The 21405-nt window shown below is 41.7% G+C and overlaps 1 protein-coding gene across 7 annotated transcripts in view; it reads right to left on the bottom strand.

Moving 5' to 3' along the window:
- SORCS1 (sortilin related VPS10 domain containing receptor 1) overlaps window positions 1-21405 on the bottom strand; it is a 575706-nt gene that overhangs the window by 105852 nt on the left and 448449 nt on the right. For all 7 annotated transcript variants that reach the window (XM_081221934.1, XM_081221935.1, XM_081221930.1 and 4 more), the window contains exons 10-14: window positions 12081-12227; window positions 4012-4114; window positions 3670-3746; window positions 1708-1799; window positions 323-430 (exon numbers count right to left, since the gene is read on the bottom strand). In XM_081221934.1, coding sequence (XP_081078060.1) covers window positions 323-430; window positions 1708-1799; window positions 3670-3746; window positions 4012-4114; window positions 12081-12227 — 527 coding nt within the window. The remainder of the gene's footprint in view (window positions 1-322; window positions 431-1707; window positions 1800-3669; window positions 3747-4011; window positions 4115-12080; window positions 12228-21405) is intronic.

Below are 21405 nucleotides of genomic sequence, written 5' to 3'. Positions count from 1 at the left end.
ATTATTAAAGTTTTTAATTGATAGCTTTATTTTCTCTTGAAATAATCACTTCTAATTTCCCAAAGCCCGTTCAGTATAGGAAGAAATAGGCTGTACCATTTTGCTGCCAGCCCTCAGTGTGGGTCTCCTAATTGCTAGTAAAGAGCCAGGAGAATGGAGGCCCACATTTATTCTTTCCTCTTTGCTGTGGAATCATGAAGTCAGATGTACTGCCTTTGCTAGCAGTTTCAAACCTGACAGTAGCAACGTGAACAGGCTTATCTAAAAACAACATGTTTCTGGATCTATACTTAGACTAGAAGACATCATAATTTCCACTTACGTCATGATTAGAGTCTCTTCCCCAGGCTCACCCAGAACTCCATCCACAAAAAGTGGAATAGAGGTGAAACTGTATTTGCTCCAAGATCTCCCTTCATCAAAACTTAACCTAATGACAGAAAAAATAAGTCATCGGATCTCAAAAGAAAAATCCTTTCCAAGAAAGGATACTAGCAACCAGCAGAGAATACATTTTAGAAGTACCTGGGGCATTGTCAAAGTGAGCCTTCTATATGAATAAGTGTTCTTAATTACATCAGAAGGTAGATATACAGTTAGCCAAGTGATTTGGGACCCAGATGTATTATAACATCAATAAGGGGAGAGTTGCATGAAACGGGAATGATAATAAGTCTTTGATAGAATTTGTTTTTATTTGGATATTTTATTAGGCCTTAGACCTCAATGTGACCCTCTCCAAAACCCCATTGCAATTTAGCAGCAAGTCTTACAGGTGATTCTGAGAACAATGGCCGTATGAGACCCACTGAGACGGACTTGAACCAGCCACCTCTATGTGATCAAACCCTTAGTGGTATCCTTCTTACATTGTTACAAATCCTGGTTGACTCATTGAATAAATTGGTGCAGAAGGACAGACTCTTGAAAGTAAGAGAGAACTCTGCAACTCAGATGGTCACACAGGATGTTTCCTTTGCTCTGCCTTTCTCTAGGATGTCTTCCCCCAAGCTAAGCCTCTGTTTCTCGTATTTCTGCAACTTTCCCTTTCGTCAGCAAAGTAACCCAACAGTGGAGGGAAAATCAAGCCTTTGACTTTGAACAAGCCCGCCTGTGGAGAGAGCCATTTTCAAAAACACAGATGAAAGAGTTTATTGGACATCTCTCTGGAAGTTAGGCTTTGAATGTCCATCTGTGGAAGACCTACAGGGAGAGTTGCAGAATATCACTGCCCCCAAAAGGAAGCTAAGAAAGTAGGATCAGGAGAAATGAGATCAGAGCAGAAGTGTCATGAACGGCTGATCTCTGTGCAGAATGCACATAGTGAATACAAATATTAAACTCCAGGAGACGTTATTTGGGAAAGCTGGTTGCAAGAAATTAAGCTATTCAGAGATTATCCTTGCTAACCATTCTACCCATGACTGTACTGAAAGAATAAGGTACTGGAGGTACTGGCGGGGGGCAGGGGGCTGTCACATTTGAAAACCATAATACGGTTCCTCTCTAGTAGGCAGAATCAAGCTCTCTTTCTCTGCCCCTCTCCCTCTCTCTCTCCTTTCCTCTTCCTTCTTATTGCGGTAAAGCAAAGGAATAAGTTACATTCTAGCAGACCTTGACAATTTACTACAAGCAAGGTCACAGTCTGACAGCCTGACTTAGACTGGTCTTAGCTGTGCGGAACCATCAAGGTGCATGACTCATTACCAGAGATGTCGAATCGGGAGAGATGTGTGCTTCATAGCAACCAGGACTCCACCTTGATCCAGATACAAAACACTGTGCTCTTCTTCAAAGATCTGGAAGAGGAAAAGCACACAAACAGGGACACACACCCACAGCCACACACACCCAGGGTTCAGAGAATTAGTCTTCATTTGAGGAAAAATATTCTCTCCATGACAGAACTGGGTTCCCCCAAAGCTGTGGGAAGATGCAAGTTATGAACAATGTTTCCCAAGGTGGGCTCCATGTACCACTGGTGTTACATAAAATGATTTTTTGTGCTCCACAAGAGAAACTTAAATAACTAAGAGTTATGCATTCATATTTATAATCCCATCTTTTTGTGGTAAGTTCTCTTGAGTCCCATTTATGATGATGTTGAAATATTGGGTAATTGTCATATTGGATAACATCTTTAGATGGAGAAAACATAAGAGATACTTTATTCCAACATTATCATTTTTACAGACGAGAAAAGTAAAGTTTAGAGAGAAGTGGTGACTTGCCTAAGACCATGTAGATGGTAATTGACGGCGCTGGGACTTGCAGCATAACAGTGCCCTTTCCAGGTGTAATTATTTCCAAGTTTCCAGGTATTACAGGGGGCAGATGTTCTTGTTCAACTCAACAGTAGTCATAAAGTAGTTGTAGTCATAAAGTCTGATCAAAATGAAATCTATCTTTGGGTACGTGTGTCATTGGGTCTCTCCCCATATGTGGAGAGATGAATCTGAGCTCAAATGGAGACTGGCTGAAAACAATTTCTAAGTCCTCTCCATACAAGATGCGTACTGTTTTCTCACAGTCACACTGTTAGTATAGCCTTGTCTTTGGTTACACCATAGACATCATTGTTTCCCCTTTGTTTACTTCTTATACCCAAGATGTTTCCCAGGACTATAGGAGACTCTTCTTTGTTTTGTTTGGGATGTTAGAAGGAAAAAAAAAAAAGACACCCTGGCTCTCTAACTATTGTCCATAGGAAGCTTAATAGTCCACTATATAGCTCCTATATATCTCCAAGATCCAAAGCCCCGGAGTTTCTTAAGCAAGTTTCTCTCCTGCCCCACTCTTCTCAAAGCACGTGAATTGCAGTGCAGATCTATGAAGCTAGGAAATGGTAACTAGACCATAACATGGATATCTCTGGCTAAAATTTAAAGCAGAGTGTTCTTGTTGCTGTGTGATTACCTGTGCATTAGATTTCAATTTAAGGTGCTAGTTACTGTATGATAATTAAATGTCAGTAGCTTATTAACACATATTTATTGAAGTGTAACAAGCATGCATTAGGCACATATCTTTTTATGACTCCTAAATCTCATTAAGTGCCTGTTTTATAACCTAGGAGTATCTAATTTTCATGCAGAAGAAAGAGGAAGCATTTAAGCTAAACACATTTGTTGAAAGTGATTCCATTTCTGCTTTCCCTAACATATGCACCCTGATGGTTATTATTCTGTCTTTTGCCCATGAGCTTTAAACATCTCAGAACACCACCTGGGTAATGGTTATTTCTATATCACTGCATTCCCCTCTATTCTGACTTCAAGGCAAGGGGAATTTATGGAGGCAACCCGGTGTTAGGTATATAATCTCTCTTCCAGGCTTCACGTTCCCTACATAATAAACTCCCCAGAATTTTAGTTTTCATTTCATGGGAAAAAGTCAGTCATATCTAATTTGGTTTCATTGTCACTTATCAACTTTCTCACATATACGCTGGGATAAAGGGTCATTTTTATCAAACAAAGAAATCAAATTTCATAAATGTTTGCTAAGCTCAAAACATTCTGAAAGACCTTCATAAAACAAAAAGGAAAAGAAACACATTGATAAGCTTTAGGATTTATGTGCAGCTGAATAAGTTCCCAGAATTGAACCAAGCTGGAGAATTTTTATAACATTTAAACTTCAGTAACCGGACCCAGGATACTTTCTTACCTGCCTCCAAGTGTTCCCTGCATCTGAAGAGACAAACATGCTGATGTCACTGTCTGACAGCTCAGAACCTATGTTACCTGGAGAAAGCACATCACCATCAGTGAAGGGAACTTTTTGCAAAAGCTCCCAATGGGCTATGCTGGCAGTGTGCATTGCCCGAGATGGATTTAGACTGCAAACATGACATCTGAGCAGGGTTTTCCCCATACTTGCCTCAGCGTCAATGGCTTAGGTGCCTTTCAAAAATATTTTTCGCTTGCTCATTAAGTTCCAAGCTCAGATATCTAACTTGTTCAAATAAATACCATTTACAGCAGTGAGCAAACCGGGCAAGCTTCTTACCTGAAGCCACTATGATGCTGGGAGCTGTGTCTCGGCTGGCAATGATCCCTGATGTGTAGGGATTCTCAGAGACCTTAAGGTGAAGGTGTAGTGAGCAATAGGGCTGAGAAGAGGAGAAATGAGGGTCATAAAAGCACATCATTTAAATGTTCGTTTAAAGCTCAGATTCAGAGCACCCGCCATTCATCCAACCATCCCATCTATCCAACTGTCCACGAACCCATCCATTCACCCATCTTTCATTCCACAAATATCTGGTGCCACTAAGTATAAGACAGCTGCCAAGTTGGTGAAGGAGAGAGCACCTTCATTTTAAGTCTCATCTACTGAAATAATTGCCATTTGGCCATTCAACAAACATTTTAGCACTTTGCCTGTAAAACACGTGGTGTAGCTCATGAAAGAGTTACATTGACTAAAGTTTGGTCTCTGCCACCTAAGGAGTATATAATTTAAGATCCTTCTGTTGATTATCAAAAGAGAATATTTTAATAGCCATGAGATCAGTACAGACAAAATATGAAATTCTAGAGGATGACGAGCCTATGTCCAACTTTGGATGAAGGGAAGTTTCCAGGAGAAAATGGCGCCTGAGGCAAAGGTGGGTAGGAGATGAACTGCACATGAGATGTTCAGGATAAAGGACATTTCAGGCCTAAGTAAGATCAGTAACAAGGAAAAGAAACAGAAGAATTGAGCTGTAATACAATAGGTAGTCAGGTAAGACCAATGAGGAGAAATGCTATATGACATTGGAAAGAAAGTTTGGCCAGGCTGGGAGGGGCTTTGAAGAAGTCACTTGGCATCTCTTAGACATTTGAAACCTTGGTCTCAGTTCTACAGAAGAAGCCCTATGACATGTGAAACTGTCCTGACATCCACCAGACAACTGACATAGCGTCTGTGTCAGGGTATTAACCGACCCAGTGCTATTCGATATAAATGTCATTCTTATAGACAAAATGCACTAGTAATAACAACTTAAATGCAAATTTAAGGGACTTGTTTGTGTGTAAAAATCTCGATCAACTTCTCAGATTAAGACATCAACAGTTTTTAAAAACAGGATAATAAATCTTATACAAATTTCATTTAAAATAGTTCTTGTACTGAGTTGTCAAAAACTACAAGTTTGTGTCTGAAACCACATCTCTTTTCAACTCTCAGGAAGATTATTTTCTGATCTTACTGACTTGAGTTTTTGGAATGACCAACGTATCTCTGTTATTACTTTCATTCGGTTCTGTAAGTCTCAGCCAGCAGGTATTCAGAGCGCTACAGAGATACAATGATTACCTGTATATGGGACACAGTAAATGACAAACTAAAAATGAAACTCAGGAATAAAAGCAGCCAGAACACCAGTGAAATAAAACAGTGGCTCATAATAGGGTTTTTTCCTCACTGCCAACACAGAGAGTAAACTCTCAAGGAATGATGATTGGGGCTTCCCTGGTGGCGCAGTGGTTGAGAGTCCGCCTGCCAATGCAGGGGACACGGGTTCGTGCCCCAGTCCGGGAAGACCCCACATGCCGCAGAGCGGCTGGGCCCGTGAGCCATGGCTGCTGAGCCTGCACATCCGGAGCCTGTGCTCCGCAACGGGAGAGGCCGCGTACCGCCAAAAAAAAAAAAAAAAAAAAAAAGAAAAAGAAAAAAAAAAGGAATGATGATCGTAATAAATTATTGGTTTTGCATGAAAATTTCATGTAAAGCTTTCAAAAAAGGAATTTTTACTCTACAATGTTCCATAAGAGCAAGAAGACCACCCCTATAAGAAGAAACAATCAGACCCAAAAACTTGGCTTCCTTTTGTCCAAGAGGAAGACTAGAGCGGGTACTGCATGTTGCAGAGGCCCCAGGGCAGTGCTGACCAACACTCAGGCAGATGCTGAGAAAGGATAAAGCAGAGGTGTCAAACCATTGTTCCATGAAAATTTTCCTGACAACTGCGCCCTGTCAGGATCTCCTTCTCGGATGTACCACAGTTGATTTTACCATACAATCCTGGATCATCTATTTGAGGTATGCACAGTTTTATCCCCCTAAGAGATACACTCTACAAATAAAGAGGAAACATCAAGTACTACTTTGCATCTTCTGTAAAACCTCACATAGAATCTAAAAAAGACAGTCAATAAACGCTTGAAATATCAAGCAACACTTTCAAGTTAGAAGATGAAAGACCTTACTTTACTGTTTTACTCAGAACAATGCCAGAAGTACACAGGCTCACGTATAAACCACATCATCAGAATAATGTGAGGATATCCATGGCATTGAAAGCAGTGATCACTACTTGGGGATTATACCTAGACATAGGGGCTTAGTGGAGGGCCTTTTGTACCCCACCCAGCAGAGCAGGACATCCCTGGCTCACGGAGCACCCGGGCTGCAGTCTTGAGCCAGCCACTGGCCACGTACTTCATCACCCTGCAGTCTGGAAGATTGTGAACCTAAGTTGCCACCTGACCCAAGGATTATTTGATAGAGGCCACTTGCCATTACAAGTGAAAGAGGGCATTTTCAATTGGCCATTTCAACACTGCTCTGTTGCTCTGGCTTTCAGAGGCCTGAGATAAATTAATTTGGGAAGAAAAGACACCAGTTCATGCAGTAGCAGCAACATCAGAAATGATCTTTTTCATGGACTTTTCTTCTCCGCTCTCACATTTGTAGTACTGGATTGCCCCCAACTGGTACAAGTAAAATATTCTGTGACTTTTTTTCTCCTTTCTTCCATTTTTTTCAAGGAAGTTATACAGTCCACATCAGTGTTTACAGAAAAACAATGTTAAGTGATTCACATTCACTTTTTTTAACTTAAACTTTTATACTTGAACAGTTTGGGACATTTATCAAAATTAAGTCACCAAAGATTAATACAGGGGTTGTTATAATGGCTATCAGGCCATAGCAAACTCCTGGAAAACACAAGACAAGGCTCTCCAATTCTTAGGCACATTTTTCCCAGGCAGGAGGCACTTTGTCCACCCCTGCCTTCCTGCCTTCTTCTCTCCCATTAGCGAACATATACTGAATATCCGAACATCTTCCCAGAGTTATCTCCAATTCAGTATGAGTTAAATAAAACACAGCTTATCCCAAAGACCTTTCTCTATTTCCCTTGACTTTTCATATTAAAAAAATACAGAACTGTACACTGAAACCACCACGACCTAATAGCTGACCTACCAAGAATGGAGGGACCAGCATACATGTTTGGAAGCTGCCTGTTGTCCTGACTCACGCATAGTCAAGGGGCATGGAATACCATCAGTTGGTCAATACTAGGAGCAAATAGATCCTTAGTCTTTAATCTTTTCGGGGTCAAGTACAGAGTTTGAGAATCTGATGCAAATTGAGAACTCTTTCCCAAGAAAAAGCACACAAAGGAAACACACACACAGAGTTTTGCATTCAAATTCAGGGAGTTCACAAACTCTCAAAGCCCATCGTGGACCTCCAGGCTCCAATTACCTTTCTTTTGCCTTATTCTTTTATTTCTTATTTTAACCAACAAAATCTTCTGGCCATTGCAAGTGTTCAGTAAATGCCTGTTGAATTCAATGGATCCATGAACGAGCTGAGCTGCTGTCTTCCTAGCACTGTGAGTGGCCAGTGGAGAAGTAGTAAATGATCCAAGACATTCCCCCGCCATGAAATAAATCAACCTAAAACACTGTTCCGTATCTGAGAGTCAACCAGCTTCTCATTTCACTTCCTCTTTACCCCTAATCTCTGAATTAATAGCCTTTACATCTCAGCTTCATGGTACCTTTAACCCGAGGACTCCTAATCTGAATACTGTACTGAAAAGCCAGCTTAGAGCTTACATAAATAAGGCAGCAGGTAGGCTCCCAAAAAGTATTCCCCAAATCCACATCCTACACACACATTTGTGCAGTTTCTGATCCTGAGTTGGAGCATGGAATCCATTTGATATTTAGTAAGGAGTCAGTGGCAAAGTAGAGGGAGGTCCCTGGGCCAGTTGGCTGGGTATGGGGCACTCAGCACTGCTCCAATTCAGCAGAACATGGAGAGTCACAGCCAGTACAAAGGCGGGGGAAGCAGAGTCAAGAGTCTCCCGGGGTAGCTGGCTGCTTAGCTCCAGTAGGAAACTACTAACTGAATCCATGAAGAAGTCACGGCCTCTCTCCATGAAACACTATGCTTCCCCTCAGGGCCTGAGAATTTGTCACAGGTTCAGCTCACATCTTGCCTCTTGGGAGCCCAAGCCTCAGGTTCTGGAGTCAGGTGGACCATGACCTGTAACACCCCATCTAATTGTACAATGCAGTCTTCAGAGGAAAGAAATCCCAGCTGAACCCCCCAGGCAATCACTCTAAAAGTCCTAAAAATACAGCCTCAAATTACCCTGGATGTCTTATTTCTAAAGAATACATTTTACCAGGAACATTCCATTTGGGGCTGCAATTCTGAACTTGTTCCACATTTGTAATAGCCCTGATGGAAAAAAAATCTCTTTTCTAATCACTAGGCTGGGCTTTCGGTGACACTGTCACTTTCCAAGTATTCACAATCCAAAAATCACTTTTTGTCTCCTCTCTGCTACCAGCTCCCAAACCTGAGGAAGGTTTTAACAGTCTGGGTCTCCTGGAGCTCAAAGATTTTCTTTCCTATTGTGTGCCTCGGCAGAGTTTTATAAAATTATTGTGGTTTCCCCTTCCTTTTTTCATTTTCCTCTCCTCACCCTACTGCTGTTTTCTAAAGCTCAGATTAAAACTACATTCAACAATAGGGTTAATGGGGGAGGAAGGTCAAGAGACTCTTGGGTACCATACATCCATGTCTCATTAATTCATCTTTCCTCAATCTTAACGAGCCTACTGATTTGGTTAACTTTGGGGTCAACTGATGCCCATGAGCTTCAGAAGGTGGATATTATGACAAATCTTTCAGTGTGACTATTAATGGCAAGGAAAGGCTCCCACTAAAGTCCAAATATGAAACTCAAATGTCTATTATCCCCAGCGTGCCTGCTTCAAAGACAACACCGTCAACAATAGATGTGTTGAGCACCTACCATGTGTCAAGTATGATTCTTGAGCTAGTTCTTTGGAGTGACAAAAAAGACAGCCACAGTCCCTATGCTCATGGAGCTCACAGTGCGTGGGGGAAGGCGGACAAGCAAGTCACCGAATGCATGTGCTGATTTAAGAGAGTGAGGAAGGTCACGAATAAAAAAGACTGGACCAAGTGCAACTTCAGAGAATGCTCGAGGAAGCTCTCCGAGATGAAGCTAATCAAGCAAGGGTCTGAATGCCAAGAAAAAAACACACTAGGAGAGGGGTATTTTAAGAGATATAACGGCAAATGAAGAGCCTGGGACATAAACGAGGGCGGTGAGCTAATGGTATGGAAAGGTGTGCCCTTCTCCCCCACCGTGGCCTATGCGGAAGGAAGGAAGGAAAGTCTGGAGATCAGGCAGGAGAAACAGACAGTGGCCAGACTGTGTGGAATCTTGCAGGTCATGTTAAGTATCTGAATTTCATTCCACCTGAATTAGGAAGTCATTAGAAGGTTAAGTGTAGGAAGGACATGCTCTGATTTTTAAAGCTCAGGTTGATACCATTTACATAAAATTTTAGAAAAGAGCAATCTAATCTCTCATGAAAGAAAGCAGATCAGAGGTTGTCTAGGGCCAAGGGTGTGGACAGTGCCTGTGAAGAGGCACAAAGCAATGTTTTAGGGTGATGAAAAAGTTCTGTCTTGACTGTGGTAGTGGTTTCACAGGTCTATACATTTGTCAAGATTACTGTACTCTTTTTTTTGGGGGGGGGCGCGGTACGCGGGCCTCTCACTGTTGTGGCCTCTCCCATTGCAGAGCAGAGGCTCCAGACGCGCAGGCTCAGCGGCCATGGCTCACGGGCCCAGCCGCTCTGTGGCATGTGGGATCTTCCCGGACCGGGGCACGAACCCGTGTCCCCTGCATCGGCAGGCGGACTCTCCACCACTGCACCACCAGGGAAGCCCTATCACTGTACTCTTAAAATGGGTACTTTTTATGTACACATGTTTCAACTCAGTAAATTTGGATTAAAAAAAGGTTGCATTGGCTGCTATGGAGAGATGAGGTTGCCAGGTAGAGACAGAAGGAACAGCCTGTCACTGTAGAGGAAGGGAAGAATGATGGTGGTTTATATTAGGATGGTCCCAGCCGAGATGGGGATGTGAGCTGATACTGCATTTATAATTCAGAGGCACAGCAGCAAGACTTCCTAACGCTGGGCTGGGGGTGGAGGCATGAACACAACCCAAAGTGCTCTGTGTAAGAGGCATTTCTAATGGTCCATTTATGATGCCAGAGCACCCAGGAAAGCCTCTTTAGGTGATATGGTTAATGCTCTCTCATGGACGTTCAATCACCAAAGCACATGATGGGATGGAGGACCACGTGAAGGCGCTGGTGCATCTCATGCATCTTTGGCTAAATATCACATTGCTCCAGTGTGGAACTGCTGAAGGGGGAAGGCGGGCATGTCTTTAAAAGGCTACTGAAGCATGTCTTGCATAGAGTAGGCATTCAGTAAGTGACTGTTACACTTACTTACTCTGCAACTGGATTTGTGTACTTACTCTAACAAATGGCTTTCCCCCACACTCCACTCCTGTAAGTTGCCAGTAATAAGGATAGAAGCTGAGTGGGAGGCTCAATTTCAAACTGCTTCCCCTGATGCGTGGTGACAACTGCAATATCCTCTGCAACTAATAAGGTCAAGCTATGGCTGCTGGCATCTTCTCCACTGGGAGGGTGACCTGCCTACAGCTGTAGGAGATGAACCTGCAAAGTGACTGCTCAGACTTCATGGGACAGAAAGAAGCACGCTGAGTGTGCACAACATTAAAGCTGGGATTGTATGACGGGTGGGAATGTTGATATAAATCAAGCCCCTCTTACTAAAACTAAGAGGTGTCTCCTCTAGCTTTACAGACTGGCCTCTCCTTTTCAGGCATTTAAATACAACTTTGAAATTGTTTTCTAGAAATTAGCATTTAATGATTCTTTGTTTTACAAGTAATCTCTTCTTCCCCTCCTTCTTCATTCACTCGTAACTATTCACGTGTCAAGTACAGGGCAGGCCCCAGAGCTACTAAGAGGAGTGAGATGTGACCTTATAACCTTTCACTCATTAATCTATTCCCCCTCAGGTAGACAGCAAACTCCTTGAAGGCAAGACCCATTTTTGATCCCTCTCTTGGAAACCATCATATAATCAAACACATAAATACATTGATCTGATCTACTTATTGCCCAAATGTTAGACAAGTTTTAAAAAGCCATACTTCAAAGCAGGGGTCAACAAACTTTTGTTTTTAAGGGCCATATAATAAATATCTTATTGGTGGACTGTACAGTTTCTGTCATGATTACTCAAGTCTGCCACTGTAGAGCAAAAGCAGCCATAGACAATATATAAATGAATAAGCATGACTACATTCCAATAAAACTTTATTTAAAGAAACAAGCAGTGGGCCAGATTTGCCCCCCAGGCCATGGTTTACCAACACCAACTTTATACAATGACATAAATGAATGGAACATATTATAAAGAGTACTGATTAAGGATTTAAATCAGTGGTTCTTACCTTGGTTTGAGGCATAAATTCCTCTGACAATATGAATAAACATCTCCACTGGAAAATACACCTACACAATTCTGCATTCAGTTCATCAATTCTACAGCTGAATTTATGTATCATTAGATCCAAAACAGGTTATTCCCAGGAAAGTAAGGGTACATTTCCCCACCATAGATGGAAACTATCATACTCTCCCTTAAACTACAATATGAGGTCCTCATCAGAAACTGGGCATCAACTGAACATCCTTAAAATGAACAAGAAACTTACTCATGTTCTCTTATCACTTTGGTCCAATCACAAGAGGCAGAGCTAGGATTCTTTTCCACACACTGCGTCACACCCTTCCCTGTCCCCTTCTGTTCATCAGCTGAGCAAGAAGCCCTGGAAACATGTTCCTCTGCTCATTGAACCTCCATCTCCAGCCCTCACCGTGTGGGACATTTTGCCCCAATACGAAGACTCACCAGCAAGCAGTGCACAGGGTCTCCCCTTAGGTCCGTGTCCGGGGCCTGCAGCAAATGCCAGTCTCTGCCTTTGTTGTATGTGATGAAAGTCTTCACTTGGTTGTCAATCTTCTTGTTAGCCAAGAACATTCCCTTTATCCCTGCTACCTGGGAAAAATCGACATGGCTGAAAAATACATCAATTTGAGAAGAAATCTATTTGTTTTACTTAAAAAAAAAAAAGACTGTCAAATTCAGCTGTGAGCACTTGTCTTGGAGGAAAGAGGGTGAGGGTCATGCTTGTGTATAATGACCCCCTGGGACAGAAGACAACAGACCCGTGCCCCTTGTGGTATGAGGGTCTTAATGCAAATTTGATAGAGGCTTCTTATATCCCCTAAGGTAGGTTGATAGTAGCTTACTGTTGCCTACAGATAAACTCTGATGCTGTTGGTTCTGTGCTTGACAAATGATAAATAAATACGGGTTACTTTTATTTTAGGCATAGCACTCATAGTCTTAAATACTTTATCTCACTTAATTCTTATAATGGTCCTTTTGGATAAGTCTCACTTACTCTGTTTCACAAATGAGGAAACTAAGGCTCACTCAGGTAAAGTGACTTGCCCAAGGTCACAATGCCTAATGTTATACAGATAGTAAGTGGTGCATCAGAGATTTTAACCCAGAGCTCTGTGGCTTCACAGCCCCTGCCCTTAATGACTAAATCACTGCACTATCTACAGCCTTGGGCAATTAAAAGAGGTCAGTTAAAACTCAGGATCCAATTACTGTTACTTTTCTTTTTCTGTAAAAGATCTATTAAGCTACCAAAATACATTGAGCAAAAGAGAACAGCTTTTAAACTTAAAGAAGCAGTGGTTTCCCTAAATTGTCAAATAATCCCTCCTCCACTTCTATAACACTATTGTTCCTACTATAAACAGTCCTTATTAATTATTTGGCTCTGAAAATATGATTGCCTTCTCTCTTCTATACCTTAGGAAAGAGGTAACAATTGAGAAGTGGCCAAACTGCGCAGTAGCAAATGATTAATTGTGTGCCATGTTTTTCATGCGTTTTAGAACTTAAGAAACATATTTATATACATATTTGACTCTGCTTGAAATTATGACAACCCAGGAAAACTTGAGGGCAGTGAAAAAAGTGTCTGAAATGTGTTGACAAGTGCATTCCAGCACTATGCAAAGGTTATCCTATTTAATGCTCACAAAAGCCAGGAGATATAGTTACCATCAGCCTCATTTGAGGATGAGGGAACGGCAACTTAGACTAAGTGTCTTTCTGCAGCACAGACGGAGTAAGTGAATAAGCTAGCAAGCATATTTGAACAAATTTAACTTAACTCAGCCCCTTTATAATATGAAAATTTTTAAGCAGAAGGATGAAACCATAGTATCAGTCCCTGTCACATATGAACCACTATACCTAGTACTTTATGTGTAAAACCTCCAATATTCACTATAAACCTGCATAACAGCTATTATCCCGATTCTATAGATGAGGAAACCAAGGCATAAGGATAATTTAATTGCTTAAGATAACAGAGAGTTGGGGTTCACACCCAGATCTGTTGGACTTCCAACATTCTTTCAACAAATACAGCTCTGACTGTCAACTCAAAGAGGCTGGGCTTCGATCAACAGAACACGCACGTTTTGCCTTTGCTTTTGACACAGTCAAACCTCATTAGTTTGTACCTGCTGTTTTGGCATCTGGGATCATTTAGAGTTGAGCCAATTTTGTACTCCTTTGGAAAAACAAATCTGTTAAGCAAATAAATGGTATAAACGAGTTTCTGGGCGGAATACTGTGAACTACTTAGGAAAACAAGCCTCATTTGGGGCCAGTAACAGTAGCCAGAACACTTTCTTATGCATGGTGGATCCCCCATGAATGTGGAAGATGTAAACTTCCAGAAGTACTCTACCTCCTAATAAGGATATGTTAATTACAAATAATATTTACTGATAGTTATTCACTATTTCGGCTCCATAAGGACTACCCACCAGGGAAGCTCACATTGGTTTCACATATGTTCGAGAGGCTGTTACATATTTAAATGACTAAACTGCCAATTCTTTAAAGATTCAATTTCATAAATCAGAATTTTCCTGCAGTCATACCTGTCTTCCCTCCACAGCAGTCCCAAACAAGAGAAATGACACTGTCATAACCATGCAACACTCTAGAAGTTTACAAGAAGTAGAGAATGGATACAAATATTACCCATCCCGGTAGTTCCCATCCCCATTTCCCTCCCTGCCCTGTCTCTCTTTTGGCCCGGGTGTCAGAACAGGGCTGTGCGTGTTTAGGAGCTGGTGCATTTGGGACTTCCCTGGTGGCACAGTGGTTAAGAATCTGCCTGCCAATGCAGGGAACACGGGTTCGATCCCTGGTCCGGGAAGATCCCACAAGCTGCGAAGCAACTAAGCCCATGTGCCACAACTACTGAGCCTGCGCTCTAGAACCCATGAGCCACAAGCACTGAGCCCTCATGCCACAACTAGTGAAGCCCGCGTGCCGCAACTACTGAAACCTGCGTGCCTACAGCCTGTGCTCCACAGCAAGAGGAGCCACCGCAGTGAGAAAACTGTGCACTGCAACAAAGAGTAGCACCCGCTCGCTGCAACTAGAGAAAGCCCACACGCAGCAATGAAGACCCAATGCAACCAAAAATAAATAAATAAATAAATTTATTTTTTAAAAAAAGGAAGCTGGTGCATCTGATCTGCAGAAGCGGTGAATTTATTGGCCCCTGACTGCATGGCATTATCAAATGCCACTCGAGCAGACAGCCTGTGCTTTGTAATTCATCTCTGGCATCCAGGGCTTCAGGTTTATCTTGAGGAATAGAAACTTGGCAAAGCTGAGGGAATGTGTCACAATAGGGTACAGAGCTAGAGAGTGTCTTCTTATTTTCCTCTTGTTGACAAGGCACTTAGCCTGTGAAAATCCCATTTGAGGTGTCTATCTATCTATCTATCTATCATCTATCTATCTATCTATCTATTACTTATTTGTTTTGGCTTCTTTGGCCTGGTCTGCAAAGATGGTCACCCCTGCCTGCTCTTAGGGTTTTGTGCCATTCAAGGTTCCTTTCCCCTGAGCCTGAGAAGTCTATCTGTCTATGTGTCTCAGTGCTTGCCTATTGTGAGGTCTCATCACATGTCTCTAGAACCTCTACCCTCTTACTGTAGAACTTTCGATACCAAGGGAGCAGTATTAGTGCCCAAAATGTGGAATGTGTGTGTGTGTGTGTACTTGTGTGTACATGTATGCATATGTGTATTAATGTGTGTGTGTGTGTGTGTAAGGTCTGGGCTTCTGCTGAGGATGAGGGACATGTTTCTGTTGCCCGACAACCTCCCTCTGCATCCACAGCATGCAGACTGGGGTGGGACCGTGGTGGGATGGGGCGGGGGGTGGGAGGAAAACTACTATTCCTACTGGAAGACATGCCTTCACATAGACACAGAGTTCCAAGGAACATATTCCTATGAGGATGATACATCTCACTGTTGGGAATTTGTCTCCCTTCAGGGAAAGAGCTGTTATTAGCTTTTCTACCTTTCTGAATTCTGCACAAAGATGCTGAGTGTGTTGAGAAGCCACTTTTCTTTCTTTGCCTCTCATACGGGGGAATTTGATACCAGAAGTTTCAAAGGTATTAGTAATTATTTCTTATTCTCTAATATCATATAAGCCAAAATAACATTTTGATTAGATTTTTAAATATGAAGTGTTACAGCTCAAACCTCAAGCCAACACAAAGTACATCAGTACACTGACCATTCCCCAGGGTGACAGCCTCAAAATGCTACCTTCCCTTCTCTCCTCTTACTTTCTTTGATCATGTTTCCCACTCTCGTAAACAGCATCCGAACAAGCCTCTCCCTACCTATCCTTCAAGGCCCAGCTCAGTAAGCCTTTCTCCAGAAACCAGGACCTCTTTGTTGTTGTTGTTGTTGTTGTTGTTGTACGCGGGCCTCTCACTGTTGTGGCCTCTCCTGTTGCAGAGCACAGGCTCCAGATGCGTAGGCTCAGCGGCCATGGCTCATGGGCCCAGCCGCTCCGCAGCATGTGGGATCTTCCCGGACCGGGGCACGAACCCATGTCCCCTGCATCGGCAGGCGGACTCCCAACCATTGCGCCACCAGGGAAGCCCCAGGACCTCTTTTTCATCCTGACTGTCCCCAGCTCTTCTTCTCTGTCCTCCAATTTGTATAGACGGTACCTACATCTTTGCTCTCAGCAACCAGGTAAGCTTCTCAAGGGCATCAGTCTTCCTGGAAACGTCTCTTGTACTCCTAACACTCCTTACCACATGTTAATTCTTCATAGATTCTCTCGTCATCTCTCACATCACTGTCTCCCACTTGAGTATAACTTTTGTTTTATCATTCAATCCACCATATTCCCTCATTAAAATTAATAACTGAAAAGTCACTTTGTACAAGAAGTCCTTTTTTTTTGTTTTTAATGAAATAGGTAGAATTCTGCATTAGAAGACCAAACAACATTAACAGTGCCCCAAACGTATTGAGTATTTAAGAAATGTCAGACACTACATGAAAGGCTTTGCAAGCCTAAGCACATGAATCTAAGTGGTAGACTCAATACATCCTCATTTCACACATGCAAGAACCAAAGTCTGGATGGCGTCAGTCACTTGCCTAAGGTCACTCCCTGGAGAACCTTAGCAATGGATGCCACACCCGTCTGTCTATCTCAGAGCCCAGGCACTTAACCCTTTGGCAGTACTACTTCTTCAAACTTCTTTCTCACCCTAGAGCTTCCTGAGAGAAATATCATATATGGACATTATAGGAAGTTGCCTTTCACTCATTCTTTAGTACATGTACTCAATAGTTGTTCAATTAATATTTTTTGAATATCTATCACTTATCATGCATTCTAAGCACTGGAAATATAGCACCTAGAATGTCTAAGTAACTTTACAGTCATGCAGCAGGGTTTCTTTTTTTAAGAGTTAGAATGTGCTAGGTGCTGAGACTTGGATTTCTTTGGTGATTTAAAGAATGAACCCCAGATATCTTCTTTGTTTTTTAATATTCACCTCTAGAGGGTACTCTCCAGTCCTGATCTTTCATATGTTCTGCACAGAGGTTAAGTTGGGAAGATCTTACACAGGAGTTTTTGCTTATTTCTGCCTCCGATGCTGATTGGGAGTGATTCCTCCCACCCTCTCTGTCTCAGATTACATATCTGAAGTGTCAAAATTTGAAGAGAATAAAAATATGAATCAACAACAATGGCAAGAAAGAGAACATATTCATCACCATGATTTCTTTGGGCTTTGGAGATAGGATATTTTTCTGTTCTAAAGAGAGGATCCCAGCCAGGAGAGATACATACTCATCAGGGGTCCGGGGTGCCTCTGAGATCAGGGAACCCATTGCCAAAAATGTCTAAGTGTTCTTTCTTTCCCTGGGGCCTTGGTCAGGCAGCATCACCTACCCAGGGAAAGAGTAGCCTTAAATAATTAGATGGTATATTCTATGTCCTGTAATAACTATGTCCTGGATGGGAGACCATTTTTCCTCCCTATCTCTTATGCTGGATTGTAAGAGGTAGTCTTTTCCCAAGAATCAAGGTGTAAGCTACATCATCAGAACTATGGAGCTTTCTCTTTTAAAGAGAAGGTATTCATAACATACAGAAGACGCTATGTGTGTAACAGAACATGCATCAGTCATGGTTGCATCTTTCATGCAGCTCCCTGTGCCTCACTCCTACATTCTGTGCATTCTGAATTTGTCAGCCAGGTGACTTCATTCCCAACACAACCCTTTCGCTTAGTTGGGGTGAACTGTCATTGTCCATTAAGCCAAAGGGCTCTTCATCATCATTAATTGATACCTCTTTCTCAGAGGAGGGAGGATATTGTCCAAAGCTGTCAGACCTACTCTCATCACCCACACCAGAGGAATACACTAAGAATCACACATCTCAGACACTCTCATCACACCTCTTTTGCTCTGGCCACCATCAGGCATGCTGTCTTCTGTGACCCATCCCACATGGTGCCACTGGAGAATTTATGCTATTCAGGAATGACAGAATTTTAGGACACTTATTTCTAGGATTCTCTTGCACAAATATATCCACCAGACAAAATTGGGAGCCACAGGATAACACAGCCTGAATTCACCTATAACTGCAGGCTCAGGACTTGGTTCAGAAGATTGCAAAGAGGTCCACAGCAATCATCTGCTGATTCTGTTTATGCTGGCTTTTCCTCAGACCGTTTTCTTCTTCCTGTCTGGTTTCCTCTACAGCTAGGTCAAGTCTAATACTATATATCCTGCTCTTTAGTGTGCTTCTATCTTAGGGTTATTACTCGGCCAAAATAAAATACAAGCCTAAATACTGATCTTTCTGGACACACATAATAGTTTCTAGCTAAGAGTTTGCATATTAGGGTTCAGATCCGAATTCTGCCACTTATTAGCTTTGTAAGCTTATAAAAATGATTGCATTCTCTCTGACTCCATTTTCCTATAAATGGGTGTGATGATTATAGTCCCTGTGTCATAAAGTGAACATATAGACTGAATGAGATAATTATGAAAGGTTCTTTATAAAGTGCCTGGCACATAATGGTACCCCAGATATCATCTACTTAGTATGATCTTGCATCAACAAAAATCACTCTCTAGCATTTTTTTCTCTGTAGCCTACTTTCCTGGCTCACGTGTCTCGACTCTTTTGAATGGGGTCCATGGCCAATGGTCAACTCACACTGAGGGGAAATTCTGGTATTTCAATAACTAAATCATGTAAGATGGGCCCCAACACTTTGTCCCCAACATTTCCCTACCTCATCACATAGACACATATAGTTCTAACGTAGAGAGAACCACATCTGTCATAAGGTTGCAAGGAGTGAGTGAATAAAATGATTGATTTGAATGAGAACTGTGTCTCCCCCTGCATTTCCCACAAAGACTCACCAACAATACACATGCTCGATACACAGACTCATACAGTCATACATTACACAGCTCGCCTCTGCTAAGATAGTATAAAGAGCACATAAGAAGAGCAGGCAATTGGCATGTACAAGCAAAGGATGCATGCCATCCTCCCCAGTCACCCCCATATGTGAGCAGGTGTGTACTCTATGTATACTCTGTCACCCTCACCTTGCATATTGCTCACCTCTCCTCCTTATTAATTCATCTATGGATTTTCTTACTTTTCATTTATCTCTAACCACTCATCATTCATTGCAATTCTACTGGGAAATTCAGGCTGGATGGCTTTCAGCTTCCTGCTAGGCAGAACAATCAGATTTAAGGAACATTTGTGCCAGGTTCTGTGTCAGCCAATATTCTTTCTACCTAGGTAATCAGCAGATATGGCACTGCCATTCTGATCACATCCATTTCAATTCAAGTTGCTGTGAACTGCCAGGCTAATAAAACAAAGACTCTTCTTCCCCCGGCCCCAGGATGCAGGACACCTTTACATAATGTAGTTACACCACTGTTCAAAGTGATGGTAATAAGAGCCAGCAGTTTCCCAACAGATAGTCAACCGCAAGAGACACACAAAGGGAAAGCATAAAGATTACCAAAAAATGGTTTGTCGTGTCCAGAGGTCATTCTATTTCCTCTTCTCACTCCCTACCTGTTAGTTAGTTTTGATTTCAGAAAACCATTCACGAAAACAGTTGCAAATAACAGGAAATGACAAAGTCATTCTTGTTCAAATTTGTCATCTTTTCCATAATCAAGGGACTAATTAAAATGGTCTCTATTTTGGCAGAAAAAAAATTATCCAGAGAAATTATTCCACATTGACTTGAAAAGAGGGGAGAAGATAATCAGGAAGGAAAAATGCAACCTGAAAATCAAATGTTTTCAGGAGAGCAAGGACAGAGCTGAGACCAGGGAAGCAAACTGGGTGATTAATGTGGGACAGCTGATTAGACTTCACACTCTCAGAGCAAGATATTTCCACTGTAAATGCTGGATCAAGGCAAGAAATCATATGGCTTACCCTTCCCGCTCCCCATATCCTCAAGTCCATTCTCAAGTAGGTCTGTGACAAAGCAAGAGAGAGGCATGGACATATATATACACTACCAAACGTAAGGTAGATAGCTAGTGGGAAGCAGCCGCACAGCACAGGGAGATCAGTTCGGTGTTTTGTGACCGCCTGGAGGGGTGGGATAGGGAGGGTGGGAGGGAGGGAGACGCAAGAGGGAAGGGATATGGGAACAGATGTATATGTATAACTGATTCACTTGGTTATACAGCAGAAACTAATAAAAAAAACATATGGTATTTCAAAAAAACACGCTTAAAGTTTAAATGTTTATAACACATTTACAAAAGAGGAAAGAAATGTTGCAATTTACATTTGTTTATAAGAAGACAGCTTTGGTGATAAAGGATGTCATACGGCCCTGCTAATTACAATATGGAAAGAAGCAGAGATCCAAAATGGTGGAAATACTTTGGACATTTAAACAATGTGGGTAGATTTTAAGACCAGAACACTGTCCTGGGGCTTAAACTCATTGGAACATAATATCAATTATACTATCTATAATTTGTTGAGTATTGTATTTCAGGCACTGTTCATGGCACTTTAAGAAGATTAGCTTATTTCATCTTCAGAGAAATCCTATCAAGGAGGTACCATGTTTATCCCCTTATTTTAAGCAAGAAAACTGAGGCTCAGAAGTTGTTGGATTTATCTCAAGAATATATATATGTGGTGTGGCCAGGATTTAAACCCAGACAGCCTGACTCTAAAATTTACACCCTAAATCAGAATTTTACCCTACATGAATTTGAAGGTAAATCACCAGAATATGTAAATGTTTTCCAGAATACATGTTCAGTTTGAGGCTGAGATATATGATACTATATTTATCTGGAACATGGGCAGGAAATGACGTGGAAGAAACTCGTGAATGTATAAAAAATTTGCAGGGTATTTTTCTAAATATATACACAAAAACTACAACCTATGCTAGTCTACCATAATTTCCATCACAAATACTTGAGCTCCGAAATGGGCATACAGTTTGTTAACATGCCTTTATACACACAGAGAAGTTTAGATACTAGAAGAAAATTCCCAAGAACTCCTAAAGATGAAGGTATATAGATAGCATTAAAAGGAATTCTAATAATAGGTTTAAATTTCTTAAGTGAAATTGGTTTTTTTCTTTGACATACTGGATATGATTCCCTTACTTCTCATTACACAAACAACCTCTACTCTCTGAACTTATCCTTCACCAAATGATGACATCATTATGACTGAACATATTTGAATAAGTTTT

Source organism: Mesoplodon bidens (assembly GCF_964165515.1).
Source record: "Mesoplodon bidens genome assembly, chromosome: 1".
Taxonomy (NCBI): Eukaryota; Metazoa; Chordata; class Mammalia; order Artiodactyla; family Ziphiidae; genus Mesoplodon; species Mesoplodon bidens.
Note: the sequence above shows the minus strand (reverse complement) of the source record. Positions and strands in the feature narration are given on the sequence as shown.